Below are 19,188 nucleotides of genomic sequence, written 5' to 3'. Positions count from 1 at the left end.
TACTGGACCATTCAACTATATGTAGGCCATTCTTGTTAAATTGCTTTCTCACTCTTTTGACAATCCACATGCTCATAGCGCGTTTTGCTTTAGTTTAACGTCCGTCTAAATATTCCTTGAAAGCTTCAACTTAAGCTTACGGAGTGACAAGAGTTTTAGTAGTCGTATTAGCATTAGTAGCAGTATGCGCAGAGCCCGTTTAGTTTGCTCAACATCCCCTTCAACACGATGAAAGTTTCAACTTAATACTATCAACTGTTAAATAACAGTCACATTTTCTAGTCCCCCAAATCCCTATTTAAATAGGGATAGGGATTATGGGGAATATTCACTAAACGCTTTATACAGACTTCATTATACAGACTTCATTATACAGACTTCATTATATTCAACTAAAAACGATTTAACTTATTATATTACAAAACGAGTAGATAATACCAGTGAAAGTATTACAAAAAGACCTTTGAGGTTGGCTGACAAAAAGGCAAGAATAGCATTGAAAGCACCTTCTTAATTATTTTATTTCACTTGAATGAACTGGCTTGTTTCACTTGTTGCACAGGAATATCTCTCCCATATTCCAGTGCCCCACTTGCGGTGAAGAAAGAAAACAGAAGAAGAAGCAGAACAAAAAAAGAGGCGCTTCACTTGCAAAAAAGTAATTTTCCTTGTCGTTCAAGGTAAGGTACTCTCCTCTCCTCTAAATGATTTTCAGCCATGGTGATTCTAATGATACACTTCATTTCTATCTGAAATTATTTTTTATGTGTTTCAGGCTATTTTGCAAATAGCCTGTGACAAATAGACATGAGATGTTCGAAAATCCCATTCGATTAGGCTGGGAATGGACGCCTTTGGAAATGTTTCACTAACTTGGGAAAATCTTAGTGTGAACGAGGAATATTGCAGCCTGCTGAAAGATGACTGAAGATTATCAAGCGTAATGCATCTAGTTGATTCATCTTTATTCTTGATTTAGTTGAGCTCAATTTTTAAATAAAAAAATATGTCTTGACTTTTCTGAATAATTTTATTTCCCACAGGTATCATTTTCGTACCGGCAGGCGTCATTGGAACTTTTCTAGGTGGTTTTATTGTCAAGAAATTGAAGTTAAAATGTCGTGGCATGTTCAATTACTGCATCATTCTTGCTGTCATAGCATTTTGTAGCTGTTTCATTTTCCTCCTAAGATGCCCAAATCCAGTCATGTTTGGATTAAACAGATTCCCAGACGGGTAAGAGCTGTTTCTTGTTTTTACGGTTAGATGGCCAAAAATATCTGGTGTTTAGAAGTTCAACAACATTTAAGGCTAGTGAGCCCTAAAATTTGAACTTACGTCAAGCAGGTCAAATATGTATAGGTTGATAGATCAGTGCATTGAAAACCAGGGGCCATAACAAACAACCAAACTTGGGAATTATAATGCACCCAGAGACAAAACATTCCATAAATCTTTTTATTTGAATTAATACTTCATTGACACTTTAATATGCAGAGCTTAGAATATCTATAAGTGGCACGGTTATATCAAAGTGAAAAAGACTGTTTACTCTCTTGTACTGCAATGTTAGAAGTGTGCTTTAATTCCATTTCAGAAACAGTTCAGCAAACAGAATGAATAGAATGAAAGTAGCAAATTCACAGTATAATATTCTAAATCTTAATATTTTTTACAACTTCACAAATGAGAGGCTACAGTACAAATTGAAGCTTCATAAACGAAAGTTTTTAACTGAAAATGTAAAGTACCCACTAATTCAAGTAGTATCTTCTACGCATTCATCGTGAATGTGATCTCCAAGACAATACAGATAGGCACGTAAAACGGCGAAAGCCGGAATTTTATCAAACCAAAATAGAGTTAAACAGTTTGTGGTAACGAACTGTTAGTAAGGAGTGACTCGGCCCAATAGTAACCGAAACTCTAAAAAACAGAATATGAATAAACAATAGATATATCAAAAGAATTTGCTTTTTTATGCTGATTCCAAATTTGTAATATTTATTAAGTTTAATGTTACCCCTCAAAAATTACGAGCCTGAGAAAATTTGCCCAGTTTTCAAAAAAGGGGGGAATCATCCCACAAAAGTCAAGGAATCTGATTGAAAATTGCACCATCAGATTCAGCGTATGAGAAAACTGTACTGTAGAGTTTTCAAGCTCCTATCTTTAAAATTTGGAGCTTTGTATATCTTTGCCAGAAGAAAGAACACTGATGTGTTTTTATTCATTTATTTATTTTTTGTTCTACCCAGCGGTGATCGTGTCGAACCAATGGTCCAAGAAGACTGGGAGGGAATTAACTTTAACGAAAAATGAAAGTTCTAGTGCCCTTTTTAACTGACCAAATAAATTCGATAGATTAGATAAAATATTTATTTAAAAAAATAACTATCACAAACCCACAAAGGGCCGAATTTGGACTTCGGAGTCGACAAATCATATGATTACGCGAAAACTGGCAAAAACAACAACGAAAAAGAACAATCACAATGGATAATCATTTGTGAGTCAATAATTTTACTGTAACTAGCCCCCCTCCCACCCCCTTTTTCTCTCAAAGTCGTCTGATTAAAACTTTGAGATAGCCATTTTGCTCAGTATAGTTCAAAGATCCAATAAGTATGTCTTTGGGGATGACAAGACTCCCCCCAGAGTCACCGGGGGGAAGGGCCGCAAGTAATGAAATATAGTGTTTGTTATTTGGAAGTATACCGAGATTTTTTAGGGGGGAGGGGGTCTGGGGATAATTTTTCTACGGAGAGATTTTCCCATAGAGATGGAAGTTTCCGGGCGTGAACTTTCCAGGAGAAATTTTACACAGGGGAATTTGCCAGAATTCATATACGAAATTCACTTTACTTGTCTTAGTTTCTTGTTGGTGATCCCATATTATATGTGGATATGCTCTGGGGGAATTGTCCGGGGAAAATTTTCAGCGGAGTTGAATTTCTCTGGGGGATTCTTACGTGGGTGGGGGACGTTTCCTGCGGGAAAAACTTTCCATTGGGAGGGATTTCCGGGAAATATTTCCCACGCAGGAGGGGCGGGGAGTTCCGCCATGACTTTCCAGCGGAATCGTAAGCAAGAAATTTTCTGGGGGGAATTCGCAGCGATGATGGAATTGCCCAGGGGTAATTTACCGGGGTAAGAATTTTACGTGAGAGTAGCTGTCCATGGGGAAATTTGTCTTGGGGGAGGATTTTCAAGGGAGAGGGTGGATTTCATGGTGTTATCTGAAACACGATCGGAAATTAAATAAAAAAGAGTTTTTCAAGTGAAAGTAAGAAACAACACTAAATTCAAAACGAACAGAAACTATTCTATATAATTATGAGGGGAGCTGCTCCATCCTCAGTATCCGGCTCTTTAAGCTAAAGTTTGACTTTTTATCCCAATTTTATAAGAACGATTCCTGAGACACTAGGGTCGTTTAGTTAAAATCAGAACCTTTTTAAAAGTACTTAAAAAACTTGAAGCATGAAGAGAGATTTAGGAGGGGACAGTCCCCCCCCTCACATAGGGAATCATTTTTGTTCATTTTAAGTTTTAATGTTGCTCCTTACTTTCAGTAGAAATTTTTTTTTCATTTAATATTACCAAAAGATGAGATGTGGAACTAATGATGTGGGTATAGTGCATTGCAAAAAAGCCTGTAATAACCATTATAATTTTGGCCAACATTGTCAATACAACTTTTTTTTATACGACTTTACAAGAGATTTTTAAGGGTTGAAAAAATTTGTTTTCAATTAATTTCCTCATCCCCTTCCTCAAATTAAATCATGTGTACGCACCTGATGATGCTCTGGAATGCCTTCACTTCTTAGACTATGACTTCTTTTACTAACCTTCTTATTTTATTTTTTAAAGAGCTTACACTCTGGACGAGCCACAGTTCAACTTTACGTGCAACAATGACTGCTCCTGCTCGTTGGCTTTGTATGATCCAATATGCAGTTCTGATGACGTGCTATATTTTTCTCCTTGTTTTGCTGGCTGTACATCTTCTCCAGAATCAGGTGTAAGTTTATTATTTTGCAGTACTTTTATAAGGCATATACGCAAGAGATAGGAGCCTTGGAGTCAGGACCCCCGGGAAGTAAAAGAAAGAATGATCTAAAATCTACAGAGATTGTGAAGAAAGACTTTATTTTAAACTGACAAATTCTAAAGATTTTATTTGAAAAAAGGCATGTCTAATAAAAATAAGAATTTGTATATGCAGTGTGATAAGGCTGCATCCAGGATTTTTTCTCGGTAGAGGGGGGGGGTAACAAAAAACCTTATATAGCACATCAGCAACTTCTTTATAAACATTTTTGTCACTTTTTTACGGGTAGAAATTCACAAAAATACCAGATATTTCGGTCACATATGCAGTGACCGTCATCAGTAGTAAAACTGAAAACGGAGTAGTAAAGAGTGATGACGGTCACCGCCTTTGTGACCGAAATATCTGGTATTTTTTAAAAATTTTATCCCTATTTGAACTTTTGTTTATCGTCATGGAAAGGCAGTTTGGTCTTCGAAATTATCTAATCCACAACAATGGTTACTGTGCACTTTTTTCTTCCATTTGTTTTATAGAGTTGCCTGACTCGGCTTTTATTTATTGTTGTGGATTAGGTTAAAATTTAACAAACATTTGGCATAAAAAAAGTATTTTATAGGTATGTGTTGGACACTGGAGAATATATCAAAGTATATTTTAATGAAAAATTAAATTGGGCTTAGAAAATACTATTTAGTGTTGAATGCCAAAACTTTCTGTTTTTCATTTTGGGCTCAAAATCATTATTTTTAGGGAGTATCCTTAAAAGGGTATAAAATCTACTTCAAAATTATGCTTGAAAAGAAAAATATTTAGGTAATTGCAAAACTAATAGTAAAGTTGAATTTTTCAGTTTTACTGCCGGTTGTGCACAAAGTTGAGCACAAACCCTACGTATTTAAACTCACCAGTTTTACTAAAGATCTGTGGATTCCTTCTCACGGATTCTGAACAACAGAAGTTTAGCATTTCCATCACAGAGTATAACCATTGACCCCCCCCCCCCCAACTCTCCCTTAAAGTGCAACCTAAGCCCTACCTGCTTATGCTTACCGATTTTACTAAGGATCTGAAAATTCCGTCTCACGGATTCGGAACAACAGAAGTTTAGCATTTCCGTCACAAGGGATAACCAATGACAACGCCACAGACAACCGAATCTATAATTCTAACTCTGCGCAGTGTAGGTTGAATTCCACCATCCTGCCAATTATCTAGGCTGATGACAAGACATTTTACAGCCCCTAGTATCTCTAAAGAGGTCGAATCAAGTGAAAAACACGGCAAGGCCAAATTACGAGCCTAACCTCCCAACGAGTCCATTGATACCCAACAGCTTGTTCTGATAGATGTCTCAGTGACTAAAATTTAGAAATCTATCACTCGCAGAGGTAGGATCCGATAGGACCCCGAAAAGGAACACATAAGACAGCATTTCTCACTTTATATTAAGTATAATTAAAATCTGACTAACTGATTACATCTGTCTGATGCCGATGATTAGATTCAGAGAAAGCCTCTCCTGTCCGATGATACATGAGTTGGAGTGTATCTAGAAGAGTTTAATTTAAAAAAAAAGATTTTTAACTTAAAGTAAGGAGTAATATTAAGACTTAAAGCGAACAGAAATTATACCGCATATGAAAGGGGCACTCCCCTCCTCAACAGTAGGGAGCTATCAGGAGGTACCACGAGAACACCATGCTGCCATCTGCAATTTAGTCTAACGCCAAGCTAACATAATTTATTCAAGGATTATTGATCCAGGAAGGGGACAGATTTCTGAGAAATTGATTGCATAATCGACTAGGACAAAAGGAGAGAGAATTTCTGGGAAAATGATTTACATAATCGAAGGGGAACTAGTTTACTGTGAAATTGATTTGCATAGTCGAGGAGAATTATTAATTCTCGAAAGCGGAAATTATTGGTTATTTCTAAGGAGAATTATTGATCCATAAAATGGGAACTTATTTGATGTTTCTAAAGAGAGTTATTGATCCACTAATGGATTTAGAAATGACATCACTTATTTCCTAGCAATTATACGGGACTCTAAGGAGATAGAAATTCTATTTTTAAATGTGGCTTCTCTGATCTTTAGTGACAGAGATAAATTGATATTTTATTTTTAAATATGGCTTCTCTGATCTTTAGGTCAGAGAGATAAATTGATATTCTATCGAAGCCATAATAGTGTAGCTAGGAACACCTTCGAGATGAAGACAGATTGAATATATTTTACGCGGGAAAGGGTTTTCTAGAAATTTCAAATGTGACAGCGCAGTGTTGTCGAAACAAAGGAACACGCAGAAATTACTTTTAGGGGATTATTTGGGCGAAACCGTTTGAGACATTTTAGAAGATGATTTGAGCGAAACAGTTTGAGACATTTTAGAAGAATATTTGGGCAAAACAGTTTGAGACATTTTAGAAGATGATTTGGGGTGAAACTCTGTGGTCGTTATAATACACAAGCTCCATTTGAACAATGTTGTGAGGTCCCCATGCCCTCAACCCAAAGGGCCCAATCCCCCCGGACTGCCAAAGGCCCCCTGGGCCCCAAAATGCCCCCGAGCCCCAAAGGCCCCCGGGCTCCCAAAGGCCCCCAGGTCCCCAAAGGCCCCGTGGTCCCCAAAGGGCCCTGGGCCCCAAAAGACACCCCCCCTTCCTCCCTCCCTGTTTTAGTTAGAGTTGAAGTTTAGTTATAGTTAAGAGTTTAGAGTTTTAGCTTAGAGTCTTAGCTTAGAATTTTAGTTAGAGTTGAAGTTTAGTTTAGTTATAGTTAAGAGTTGAGAGTTTTAGCCTATATTCTCAGCTTGGAGTTTAGTTAGAGTTGAAGTTTAGTCTAGCTATAGTTAAGAGTTTGGAGTTTTAGCTTAGAGTCTTAGCTTTGAGTTTTAGTTAGAGTTGAAGTTTAGTTTATTTATAATAAATGGTTTTACCTTAGAGTCTTAGCTTAGAGTTTTAGTTAGAGTTGAAATTTAGTTTAGTTATATTTAAGAATTTAGAGTTTTAGCTTAGAGTCTTAGCTTAGAGTTTTAGTTAGAGTTCTAGTTTAGTTTAGTTTTAGTTAAGAGTTTTAGCCTAGAGTCTTAGCTTAGAGTTTAGTTAGAGTTGAAGTTTAGTTATAGTTAAAGTTTAGTTATAGGTAAGAGTTTAGAGTCTTAGCTTAGAATTTTAGTTAGAGTTGAAGTTTAGTTTAGTTATAGCTAAGAGTTTAGAGTTTTTAGCTCAGAGTCATAGCTTAGATTTTTTGATAGAATTGAAGTTTAGTTTAGTTATAGTTAAGAGTTTAGAGTTTTAGTTTAGAGTCTTAGCTTAGAGTTTTAGTTAGAGTTCTAGTTTAGTTTAGTTTTAGTTAAGAGTTTAGAGTTTTAGCTTGGAGTCTTAGCTAAGAGGTGTAGTTGTAGTTCTAGATTAGTTTAGTTTTAGTTAAGAGTTTAGACATTTTTCTTGGAGTCTTAGCTTAGAGTTTTAGTTAGAGTTCTAGTTTAGTTTAGTTATAGTTAAGAGTTTAGAGTTTTAGCTTAGATTCTTAGCTTAGAGTTTTAGTTAGAGTTCTAGTTTACTTTAGTTTAGTTAAGAGTTTAGAGTTTTACCCTAAAGTGTTAGCTAAGAGTTTATGTTAGGGTTGAGGTTTAGCTTAGTTATAGTTAAGAGTTTAAAGTTTAACCTTAGAGTCTTAGCTTAGAGTTTTAGTTAGAGTTCTAGTTTAGTTTATTTTTAGTTAAGAGTTTAGAGTTTTATCCTGCAGTATTAGCTTAGAGTTTTAGTTAGACTTCTCATTTAGTTTAGTTTTAGCTAAGATTCTAGAGTTTTACCTTAGAGTCTTAGCTTAGAGTTTTATTTAGAGTTCTAAATTAGTTTATTTTTAGTTAAGAGCTTAGAGTTTTAGCCTAGAGTCTTAGCGTAGAGTTTTAGTTAGAGTTCTAGTTTAGTTTACTTTTATTTAAGAGTTTCGAGTTTTACCTTATAGTCTTAGATTATGATTTTATTTAGATTTGAAGTTTATTTATAGTTAATATATTATAGTTATATATTAGAGTCTTAGCTTAGAGGTTTATTTAGAGTTCTAGTTTAGTTTAGTTATAGTTAATAGTTTAGAGTTCTACCATATAGTCTTATCTTAGAGTTTATGTTAGAGCTCTAGTTTAGTTTAGTTATAGTTAAGAGTTTAGGATTTTAGCTTAGAGTCTTAGCTTAGAGGTTTTGTTAGAGTTCTAGTTTAGTTTAGTTTTTGTTAAGAGTTTAGAGTTTTAGCTTAGAGTCATATCTTAGAGTTTTAGTTAGAGTTCTAGTTTAGTTTAAGTTAAGAGTTTTAGCTTAGAGTCTTAGCTTAGAGTTTTAGTTATAGTTGTAGATTAGTTTGATAATAGTTAAGAGTTTAGAGTTTTTGATTAGAGTCTTAGCTTAGATTTTTAGTTAAAGTTGTAGTTTAGTTAAGTTTTAGCTTAGATATTTAGCTTAGAGTATTAGCTTGCAGTTTAATTTTAGTTTATGTATAGTTAAGAGTTTAGAGTTTTAGCTTAGAGTCATAGCTTAGAGTTTTAGCTAGAGTTCTAGTTTAGTTTACTTAAGAGTTTTAGCTTAGAGGTTTTGCCTAGAGTATTAGCTTAGAGTTCTAGTTAGAGTTGAAGTTTAGTTTAGTTATAGTTTAGAGATTAGAGTTTTAGCTTAGAGTTTTAGCTTAGAGTTTTAGTTAGAGTTCTAGTTTACTTAGTTTTAGTTAAGAGTTGTGGCTTAGAGTCTAAGCGTAGATTCTCAGCTTAGAGGTTTAGTTAGAGTTGACGTTTAGTTTAGTTATAGTTAAGAATTTAGAGTTTTTGCTTAGAGTCTTAGCTTAGAGTTTTAGTTAGAGTTCTAGTTTATTTTTACTTAAGATTTATAACTTTGAGTTTTATCCTAGAGTAAAGGAGGGGGACAAAATGTATTAATGCAAATACTAGAGTAAACTATTCACAAAGTTCCACATTATTACATAGAATTACCAACAACAAAGGTTAGATTAGGTTAGGTTAGAGGTTAGGTTTCTCCAATTTTAAAGTAGGTTAGGTTAGCTTAGCTTATCATGAGCGCTCATGATAAGCTAACCTAACCTAACGTAACTTAAACGTAGAGAAACCTAACCTTTAACCTAACCTAATCTATGACAACCGTCGACTTGCAGCATTTGAAACTAAGTGCCTCCGCCGCATCGGCGGGATCACTTACCTTGATAGAATCTCAAATTTTGAACTTTTCGAGCGCCTTAAAGTACAACAAACAATTCTCATGAAGATCCAGCTCCAGCAACTACGATGGCTCGGTCACGTATAACGGATGAGTCGGTCTCGTCTCCCAAAAATCACCTTCGAAGGCCAAATTCACGGTTCTCGTCCTCGTGGTCGTCCCCCAAAAAGGTGGAAGGAAAACTTTGCACCTCACCGCCTCTCGGACCTTCTTCGCCTAGCAAAAGACCGTGAAGCATACAGAAGGCACATCCACGCCGTTACGAAGAAAGAGGCCCCAAGACGACCTTCAAGGACGGATGGGACTTAAGTAAGTAAGTAAGTAAGTAACTAAAACTAAACTAAACTAGAACTCTAACAAAAACTCTAAGTTAATACTCTAAGCTAAAACCTTAAGCTCTTAACTATTACTAAAATAAACTTCAACTCTAGCTAAAACTCTAAGCTAATACTATAAGCAAAAACTCTAATCTCTTAACGAAAATGAAACTTCAACTCTAACTAAAACTCTAAGTTAAGACTCTAAGCTAAAACTCCAAACTCTTAACTATAACTAAACTAAACTAGAACTCTAACGAAAACTCTAAGCTAAGACTCTAAGCTAAAACTCAAAACTCTTAACTACAACTAAACTAAACTTCAACTCTAACTAAAACTCTAAACACTTAACTAAAACTAAAGTAAACTTCAACTCTTATTAAAACTCTAAGCTAAGACTCTAAGCTAAAACTCTTAACTATAACTAAACTAGAACTCTAACTAAAACTCTAAGCTAAGACTCTAAGCTAAAACTCTTAACTAAAACTAAAGTAAACTTCAACTCTGACTAAAACTCTAAGCTAAGACTCTAAGGTAAAACTCTAAACTCTTAACTAAAACTAAACTAAACTAGGACTCTAACAAAAACTCTCAGCTAAAACTCTAAGCTAAAACACTAAACTCTTAACTATAACTCAACTAAACTTCAACTCTAACTAAAACTCTAAGCTAAGACTCTAGTCTAAAACTCTAAGCTAAGACTCCAAGCTAAAAATATAGACTATGAAATATTACTAAACTGAACTAGAACTCTAACTAGATCTCTAAGCTATGAATCTATGCTTAGAATCAAAACTGTTAACTATAACTAAACTAAATTAAAATTCAACTCTAACTAAACTCTAAGCTATTATTCTAAGCTAAAACTCTAAGCTAAAACTCTTAACTAAAACTAAGCTAGAACTCTAACTAAAACTCTAAGCTAAGACTCTAATCTAAAACTCCAAACTCTTAACTAAATCTAAACTTCAACTCTAACTAAAACTCTAAGTTAAGACTCTAAGCTAAAACTCTAAGCTCTTAACTAAAACTAAACTAAACTTCAACTCTAGCTAAAACTCTAAGCTAAGACTCTAAGCTAAAACTCTAAACTCTTAACTAAAATGAAACTTCAACTCTAACTAAAACTCTAAGTTAAGACTCTAAGCTAAAACTCCAAACTCTTAACTATAACTAAACTAAACTAGAACTCTAACTAAAACTCTAAGCTAAGACTCTAAGCTAAAACTCTAAACTCTTAACTACAACTAAACTAAACTTCAACTCTAACTAAAACTCTAAACACTTAACTAAAACTAAAGTAAACTTCAACTCTGATTAAAACTCTAAGCTAAGACTCTAAGATAAAACTCTTAACTATAACTAAACTAGAACTCTAACTAAAACTCTAAGCTAAGACTCTAAGCTAAAACTCTTAACTAAAACTAAAGTAAACTTCAACTCTGACTAAAACTCTAAGCTAAGACTCTAAGGTAAAACTCTAAACTCTTAACTAAAACTAAACTAAACTAGGACTCTAACAAAAACTCTCAGCTAAGACTCTAAGCTAAAACACTAAACTCTTAACTATAACTAAACTAAACTTCAACTCTAACTAAAACTCTAAGCTAAGACTCTAGGCTAGAACTCTAAGCTAAGACTCTAGGCTAAAACTCTAAACTCTTAACTATTACTAAACTAAACTTCAACTCTAACTAAAACTCTAAGCTAAGACTCTAAGCTAAAACTCTAAACTCTTAACTATAACTAAACTAAACTAAACTTCAACTCTAACTTAACTAAAACTTTAAGCTAAGACTCTAGGCTAAAACTCTAAGCCAAAACTCTTAACGAAAACTAAACTAGAACTCTAACTAAAACTCTAAGCGAAGACTCTAATCTAAAACTCTAAACTCTTAACTAAATCTAAACTTCAACTCTAACTAGAACTCTAAGTTAAGACTCTAAGCTAAAACTCTAAACTCTTAACTAAAACTAAAGTAAACTTCAACTCTAACTATAGCTCTAAGCTAAGACTCTAAGCTAAAACTCTAAACTCTTAACTAAAACTATAGTAAACTAGAACTCTAACGAAACCTCTAAGCTAAGACTTTAAGCTAAAACTCTAAACTCTTAATAGAAAACTCTAAACTCTTGGAAAGATCCTTCCAGGTAACCCCCCCCCCCACTACCAGCAAAAATATCCCCTGAAAACGTATGTATGCTTCCCAATAACTAATACTATAGGTAAACATTGGCCGAAGTTCATAACTTGCAGCCCTTCCCCCGGGGACTGTGGGGGATTAACTCATCCTCACAGACATAGTTATTATATTTTTCGACCATGCTCAACAAAATTGCTGTCTAAAAATTTTGATCGGGTAAGTTTGGGAAAAAATTAGCCTGGGAGTGGGCCTGTTTACCCTCCATTTTTTGTCACTTAAAAAGGGCAATATAACTTTTAATTTCCGTTCCAATAAGCCTTCCCGGGACATTCTAGGACCATTGGGTCGATACGATCGCCCCTGGGGAAAAGAAACAAAAAAACAAATTAACATGCATCCGTGATCTTTCTTCTGGCAGAAAATACAAAATTCCACATTTTTACAGATAGGAAATTGAAACCTTTACAGTAGGGTTTCTGATATGCTGAATCTGATGGTGAGATTTTCATTAAGAATCTATAACTTTTAGGGGATGTTTCCCCCTTTTTTCGAAAATCAGGCAAATTTTCTCAGGTGCGTAACTTTTGATGGGTAGGGCTAAACTTGATGAAACTTATATATTTGAAATCAGCATAAAAATCTGATTCTTTTGATGTATCTATTGGTATCAGAATTTTGTTTTTTAGAGTTTCGGTTACTATTGAGGTGGGTCGCTCCTTACTTACAGTTCATTACCACGAAGTGTTTTATACAGAAAAGCAATTTGAGATGCTATAATAGATAATTTCATTGTTGAAAGCGAGTTTGGCAGTTCGTAATCTCTACGAAATTTTTGTTAGCTAAAATAGTTTTGTTTTGTTTATTTTTTACGCTACAAGCTAAAAAAAAAGGCATTTACATTTTCTTCCTGAAAACTCACCATAAATCTTCTAAACTTCAGAGTGTTCTTTTTTCTGCATCCTCATCCCATATAAGAAAAAAGGTTTTGAATTTAAATCTCTTACTATTACCCAGCAACACAGTGCTGATCGTGTGAAAACTATAGAAGCTAGAACAATTAATCACATTGTGAAACTGGGGCACGCACAACTACATTATAAACCTTATCGCATAGCCGGAGAAATTAAAATTTGTAGCTCAATACTAAAATACAACGCACATTTTTAAGCTTTTTCTCCACATGCAACCATAATATTTCTATCACCGAGAGTGCTCACAAGGCGATCGTTGATCTGTTTTTGTGTGAAAACTGAAAAACTAAAAAAAACTCCTTGCACAAAACCGTTAATACCACAAAAATGTGTTCACACACATATACAAAACCAGTACAGTAATGTTGTTCTGTTGCTCACAGAACATAGTATGATGTTCTTATACTCCATAATAGGAGTATAAGATGAATTCTGAGATATGTTAAATTCAATGAATTTGATCTGCTTTTGTACATCATTAATAGACCTAAAATATCCGTACAACTTTAAAATTTGAGCTTGGTCATACATCATGGTCTAGATTTCTCTTTTGTAGTTAGAAAAAAAGAAGAAAAATCAAATCTCAATTTGTATTTGTAATTTAGTATTCCTTTTCTCTACCATTGTTTATATTTTTATTGTCATTAAACTTCTTTAAAGTATTTTATTTCATTTGCTGTTCACTTGTGCCTGATTATGTACCCTAATGACTGTTCTATAGGTATTTTACAGTTTTAATATTTTAATCTGTTCACTGCTAGGGGTTTTAGCATGAAGATAGTATTCCCTGTTTGGTTTTGGGTTTTATACGATTCTTCAGGTTTTACCAATAGCTTAATTTTAAACTTAGTGATCTGTAATTCGTTTTTTAGGTTTACACGGACTGTTCTTGTGTTAATTCGTCACCAAGAAATTACACGATAAATGATAATTTTACTATCCAAGGGATTGCTAAAGCTGGAAAATGTTTCAACGATTGTGATTCACTTGATTTTTTCCTGGCTATTTTGTTCCTTCTCCTCTTTGTTACGGTGATGAGCATCATGCCTGCACTCTCAGCAACTTTAAGGTAACTAGTCACTTATTAGTATTGTGCTGCTTCTGATCTTATTTTCTCTATTAGTAGGTTTCTATCAATTTGAAATTTACTGTTGCTAAAAATCTTGGCAGCATGAAGTTGCATGAGGTCAACACAACTGCACAAGCTCCTTCTCCAAACCGCTTTATTCAAAGCTTCACTCTGTTCCCCTTCCCATGAAATTCCCAATTTCTTTGATTCAATTTTTAGAATCTTTCCCCATCCCGTCCGAGAAAAGAGCTGGTGTTTTCCCCTTGGAAAATTTCCTCTGGAAAATTCTACCCCACAAACAATCCCCCCGCGGAAAATTCTCCCCTGGAAAATCACCCCCATGGAAAAATCCCTCACCAAAAAAATTGATAAGCAAAGAGAGATTAAAACAGCCGGATACCCCCCCCCCCCAAAAAAAAATACCTTTCGCAAAAATACCCTCGAAAAATTCCCCCTCCTCCGGAAAATAATCACCTAAAAAAATACCCCCGCAGAAACCCCCCCCCCCCAGAAAATAAACCTCCCAGAAAATACCCCCTTTGGACCCCCTCCCGAAAACACCCCCGCAAATTATACCCCCCCCCCCGCAGCTGTTTGGTCTCCAATCGCTTTTGACTTATAAAAAAAGAACTAGAACTCTCAATTTCTGACGTAATCAGCACCCTTCGAAGTTTCTGCAACCATGAGGAGGAGGTGGGGATGAGAAAGAGGCATCCCCCTTCCTATACGGAATAAGTTCTGCCTATTTTGTGGTTTAATGTTACTCTTTGTTTTCATAATAACAGCGTAGACCAGAAATATTCCCAGTCATCTTGGATTAAATATCAATATCATATTTTTGATGCCTTATTAAAAGTTCTTTTTGGTAAAAAAGTCAAAAGTTTTTTTAATAGTCAAAAGCAACCATAAAGCTACTAGCCCCCCCCCCCCCGTCCGTCCTTTTTTTCCAAATGTTTCGGACAAAAAATTTTAAGATACCCATTTTGTTAAAAATAGTTGAAAGAACAAATAACAAAAGCCGCGAGGTCGGCCCAGCCTCCCAGAGTCTGGGGGCAGATATTGTAAGTTATTCCTCGGGGGCATGTAAGGTTTTTATGTAAGGGTTTCTAAAATAGTTCAAAGATCAGATAAGGCCGACCCCCTCCCACTAAAAAAACTTATTAACGATATTTTATTCCAAAACTTAAGGAAGCTAGCTCCTGGCCCCCTCCATTGTCTAGCCCCCCCCCAAAAAAAAGATACTAACGATGTTTTATTCCAAACCTTATGGGAGCTGACCCCCTAGACCTTCATGGCCCGATCCCCCTCCCCCCGAAAAACTTATTAATGATAGTTCATTCCAAAACTTATGATAGCTGGCCCCTGGCCCTTCATGGCCCGCTCCCCCCCAAAAACAACACAAAACTTATTAGCGATACCTGGCCCTCCATGGCCCGGGCCCCTTAAAAATATTAGCGACATTTTACTCCAAAACTTATGGGAGCTGACCACTGGCCTTCCATGGCCCGAACCCCCCCCCCCTCCTTCCCCAAAAAATAAGAAAATATATCAACGATGTTTTATTCCAAATTTATGGGAGCTGACCCCCGGCCTTCCATGGCCCAGCCCCTCCTTCCCCTAAAATTTATTGCCGATATTGTATACCAAAACTTGTGGGAGCTGACCCCTGATTCTCCATTGCCCGAACCCCACCACCAAAAGACTTTTTTAACGGAATATTGTTCTAAAACTTATTCCAGCTGATCCCTGGCCCTGCATGGCCCATCACCCAAAGAAATGAAAATATTACCGATATTTTATTCTGAAACTTTTGGGAGCTACCCCCAGGCCCTTTACAGCCCAAGCCTCCCCCTCCTAAAAATTTATCAGCGAAATTTTAATCCAAAACTAATCTGTGCTTATCCCTGGCACTCCATACCCCCCCCCCCCCCAAAAAAAAATATATACATATCAACGATCTTTTGTTCCAAGCTTATTGGAGCCGATCCCTGGCCCCATGGCCGAAACCCCTCCCCCTAAAATTATTGACGATATTTTATCCCAGAACTTATGGAAGCTGACCCTTGACCTTCCATGGACAAACCCTCTCCTCTCCTCCCGGAAAAAATATTAACGATATTTTGTTCCAAAACTCATGGAAGCTGAGCCTTGGCCTTACATGACCCAACCACCCTCCCTCTCCGCCAAAAAATTATTAATGATATTTTACTCCAAAACTTATGGGAGCTGATCCTTGGCCCTCCATGACCCAACCCATGGCTCAACTTTGGTAGAACATACATTTTGGTAGAAAATATATTGGTAGGAACATACCAAAATTCACTATTTTTTCATTGTTTTTATTTGTAATACTTTCTCTGTGGCTGCTCACTTATGCATATAAAGGAGTGGGGTTTTTTGGATTCATCCGCGGTAGCTTTCCGGGGAGATTCACATGCAGAATTTTTCACGGGTGGGGGTTTGACGCGGGGGAATATTCTGGGGGAATTTTCTGAGGGCAGTGCCTCTAGCACCAAAAGATTGTTTGGAAGTTTTGGTATTGCGCAGGCGCAACACTGTTCAAAAAGGTCACTATAACTATATATGTCTCCAATAGTCTTGGAAAGAACTAATAAAATTAAACTGATTATTTGATATATGATAATATTCATTGCTAAAAGCTCGCCAGTTCTAGGTCTTACTATCCTCTCATGCAACAACCATACTTTAAACGAGTTTAAATACTTACATTGCACTAAATGTTACGTTAGTTTCGGCAATATACAAATAAATCCATTAATGGTCAAATCCATGTGATCCTCTCCCTTCTAAGTCACAAATGGAATAATTTAAAGAATCACAGTTATGAACACCTTTGTTATATTTATCGAATCTCTTTTTCTCATTTCATTCAATCCCTGTTCTAAGACAGAATAAAAATTTTAACAGAATAAAAATTCTGTTTAATTTTATTAATTGTTTTCAAGACTGCTCAAGACAAATATAATTTTACTACATGGCTACTGCCCCCTTCCCTAATTGTAAGTCTAAAGCCTACTGCTTCATTGGCGCTTCACTGAAAACGAATTATATTACAAAAATTTTCTTTTCCAGTTATTACAGCATTGAAATTGAAAATAAAAATTACAGTGAAATAAAATCTTGAACTCATGAGCTTTCAACAATTAAAATCATTATATATTAAATATTCAGTTTGATTTTATCAGTTCTTTCGAAGACTGTTCAGGACATACAGTTTTACAGTAAATCGCCGATGATGCAGCAGGTTTTAGACGTTTCAAACAGTTCGTGGTAACGAACTGTAAGTAAGGAGCGACCCGGCTCAATGGTAACCGAAACTCTAGAAAACGGGTTTTTGATACCAATAGATACATCAAAAGAATAAGATTTCAATGCTGATTTCAAATATATAACTTTCATCAACTACCCATCAAAAGTTACACTCCTGAGAATATTTGGCTTATTTTCGAAAAAAGGTGGAAAGAACCTCCAAAAACCATATAACCATGTTGAAATTCCTACCAGCATATTAAGTATATCATATAGCCATACGTCCTAGTTTTCAAGACCACATATAGAAAAATGCTTGCCTTTGCATTTTTTGCCCCAAGAAAGATCACGGATGTGTTGGTATTTTTTTGTTTGTGTTTTTGTTTTTTTCCCCAGGGGTGATTTCATTGATTCAGTCGTCCTAGAATATCTTGAGGGAGCTCATTCGAATGGAAAATATAAGTTCAAGTGCTCTTTTTAAGTGACCAAAAAATGGAGGACAGCTACGGTCCCTCCCACGCACATTCTTTTCCCAAAGTCACCCGATCGAAATTTGAGATAGCCATTTTGATCCGCATTGTCGAAAATATGATAAATATGTCTTTTAGGAGGACTTAATCCTCCGAAGTCCCTGGGGGAGGGCTAAAAGCTAAGAACTTTACCCAATGTTAACATAGGCTAGTATTGGTTATTGGGAAGTATACAGAAGTTTTCAGGAGGTTTTTTTTCTGGTAGTGGGAGGGAAGGGTGGGGCCGGGGTTATGATGGAGGATCTGTTCATGAAGGAAGTTTTCATGGGGGAAGGGAAATTGCCAGGAAGGGGGCGCCGGACTTGCCAGCATTATTGATTGGTTATTGGGAAGTATACAGACATTTTCAGGAAGGATTGTTTTCTGGAGGGGGGGGCTAGATGAGTGGGTTACTCTGGAGAATCTAACCGTGGAGGATGTTTCTTTGGGGGAAGGGACATTTCGATGAAGGGGTCGCCGGATTTCCAAGCATTATTTAAAAAACGATCAGAAATTAAATAAAAAAAACAAGTTTTTTCAACGGAAAGTAAGAAGGAACATAAGAACTTAAAACGAACAGAAATTATAACGTATGTGAGGAGGTTCTCCCCCAAGTCAATACCTCGCTCTTTACGCTACAGTTTTTTTTTAGTGCTTTCAAAAGAGCTATATATTATAATTAAACGGCCTTTGTGATTCAGGTGTTTTTTAATAAATTTTTTTTTTAACTTTTAATTTACTGAGCGTTGAATTGACTAAGGGGAGAACCCCCTCATATACGTAATAACATAGACGTAATAAAAAAAAACAATAAAAAAACAAGCGATACGGCTCAATAGTAATCGAAACTTTTAAGAACCGAATTTTGATGTCAATAAATGTATCAAAAGAATGGGTTTATAATGCTGATTCTAAATATATAAATTTTATTAAGTTTAGTATTACTCATCAAAGGCTACGAGCCTGAGAAAATTTACTCGATTTTTTAAAGAGGGGGAAAAATCCCCTACAAGTGAAAGAATTTTAATTAAAATCACACCGTCAGATTCAGCGTATCAGAACACACTACTACAGAGGTTTCAAGCTCATATCTGCAAAAATCTGCAACTTTGTATTTTTTGCAAGAAGAAAAATATAAGAATATAGAATTTCGTTACGTAAGTTAATTTGTAAAGACATCCATTTAGCAAAAGAAAATTAAAATTTTTATGCAAATTTTGTTTACTTATTCAATGACGGTTAGCTAAAATAAAAGCTGCATTAACTAAAAAACGATCAGAAATTAAATAAAAAAAAAAAGTTTTTTAAACTGAAAGTAAGGAGCGACATTAAAACTTAAAACGAACAGAAATTATTCTGTATATGAATGTCCCCTCCTCAACGCCTCACTCTTTACGCTAAAGTTTGAATCTTTCTCAAAACTCAATTTTTTTAATAAATAAAAAACTGTATCGTAAAGAGCGAGGCGGGGGGGAGGGGACAGCCCCTTTCCTATAAGGACTACTGTAGGGGCGGGTTCAGTTTTAATGTCGCTCCTTACTTTCAGTTTAAAAAACTTGTTTTTTTATATTTAATACAGTTAGGGAAGGATGCCGTACTCAAACTCTTGTTTGTAGTGA

General features: G+C 35.5%; 1 protein-coding gene across 1 annotated transcript in view; it reads left to right on the top strand.

Annotated features, from left to right (window-relative positions):
- The window catches only part of LOC148948513 (solute carrier organic anion transporter family member 4A1-like), a 193,796-nt gene that overhangs the window by 165,762 nt on the left and 8,846 nt on the right, over positions 1-19,188 (top strand). The window contains exons 8-10 of the mRNA XM_089094440.1: positions 1,044-1,236; positions 3,877-4,027; positions 13,594-13,790. Of these exons, the coding sequence (XP_088950566.1) occupies positions 1,044-1,236; positions 3,877-4,027; positions 13,594-13,790 (541 nt within the window). The remainder of the gene's footprint in view (positions 1-1,043; positions 1,237-3,876; positions 4,028-13,593; positions 13,791-19,188) is intronic.

Source organism: Artemia sp. Qi Xiang Cuo, chromosome 9, assembly GCF_049724085.1.
Source record: "Artemia sp. Qi Xiang Cuo chromosome 9, ASM4972408v1, whole genome shotgun sequence".
NCBI lineage: Eukaryota > Metazoa > Arthropoda > Branchiopoda > Anostraca > Artemiidae > Artemia > Artemia sp. Qi Xiang Cuo.
This window is presented reverse-complemented; position numbering and strand designations above follow the sequence as displayed.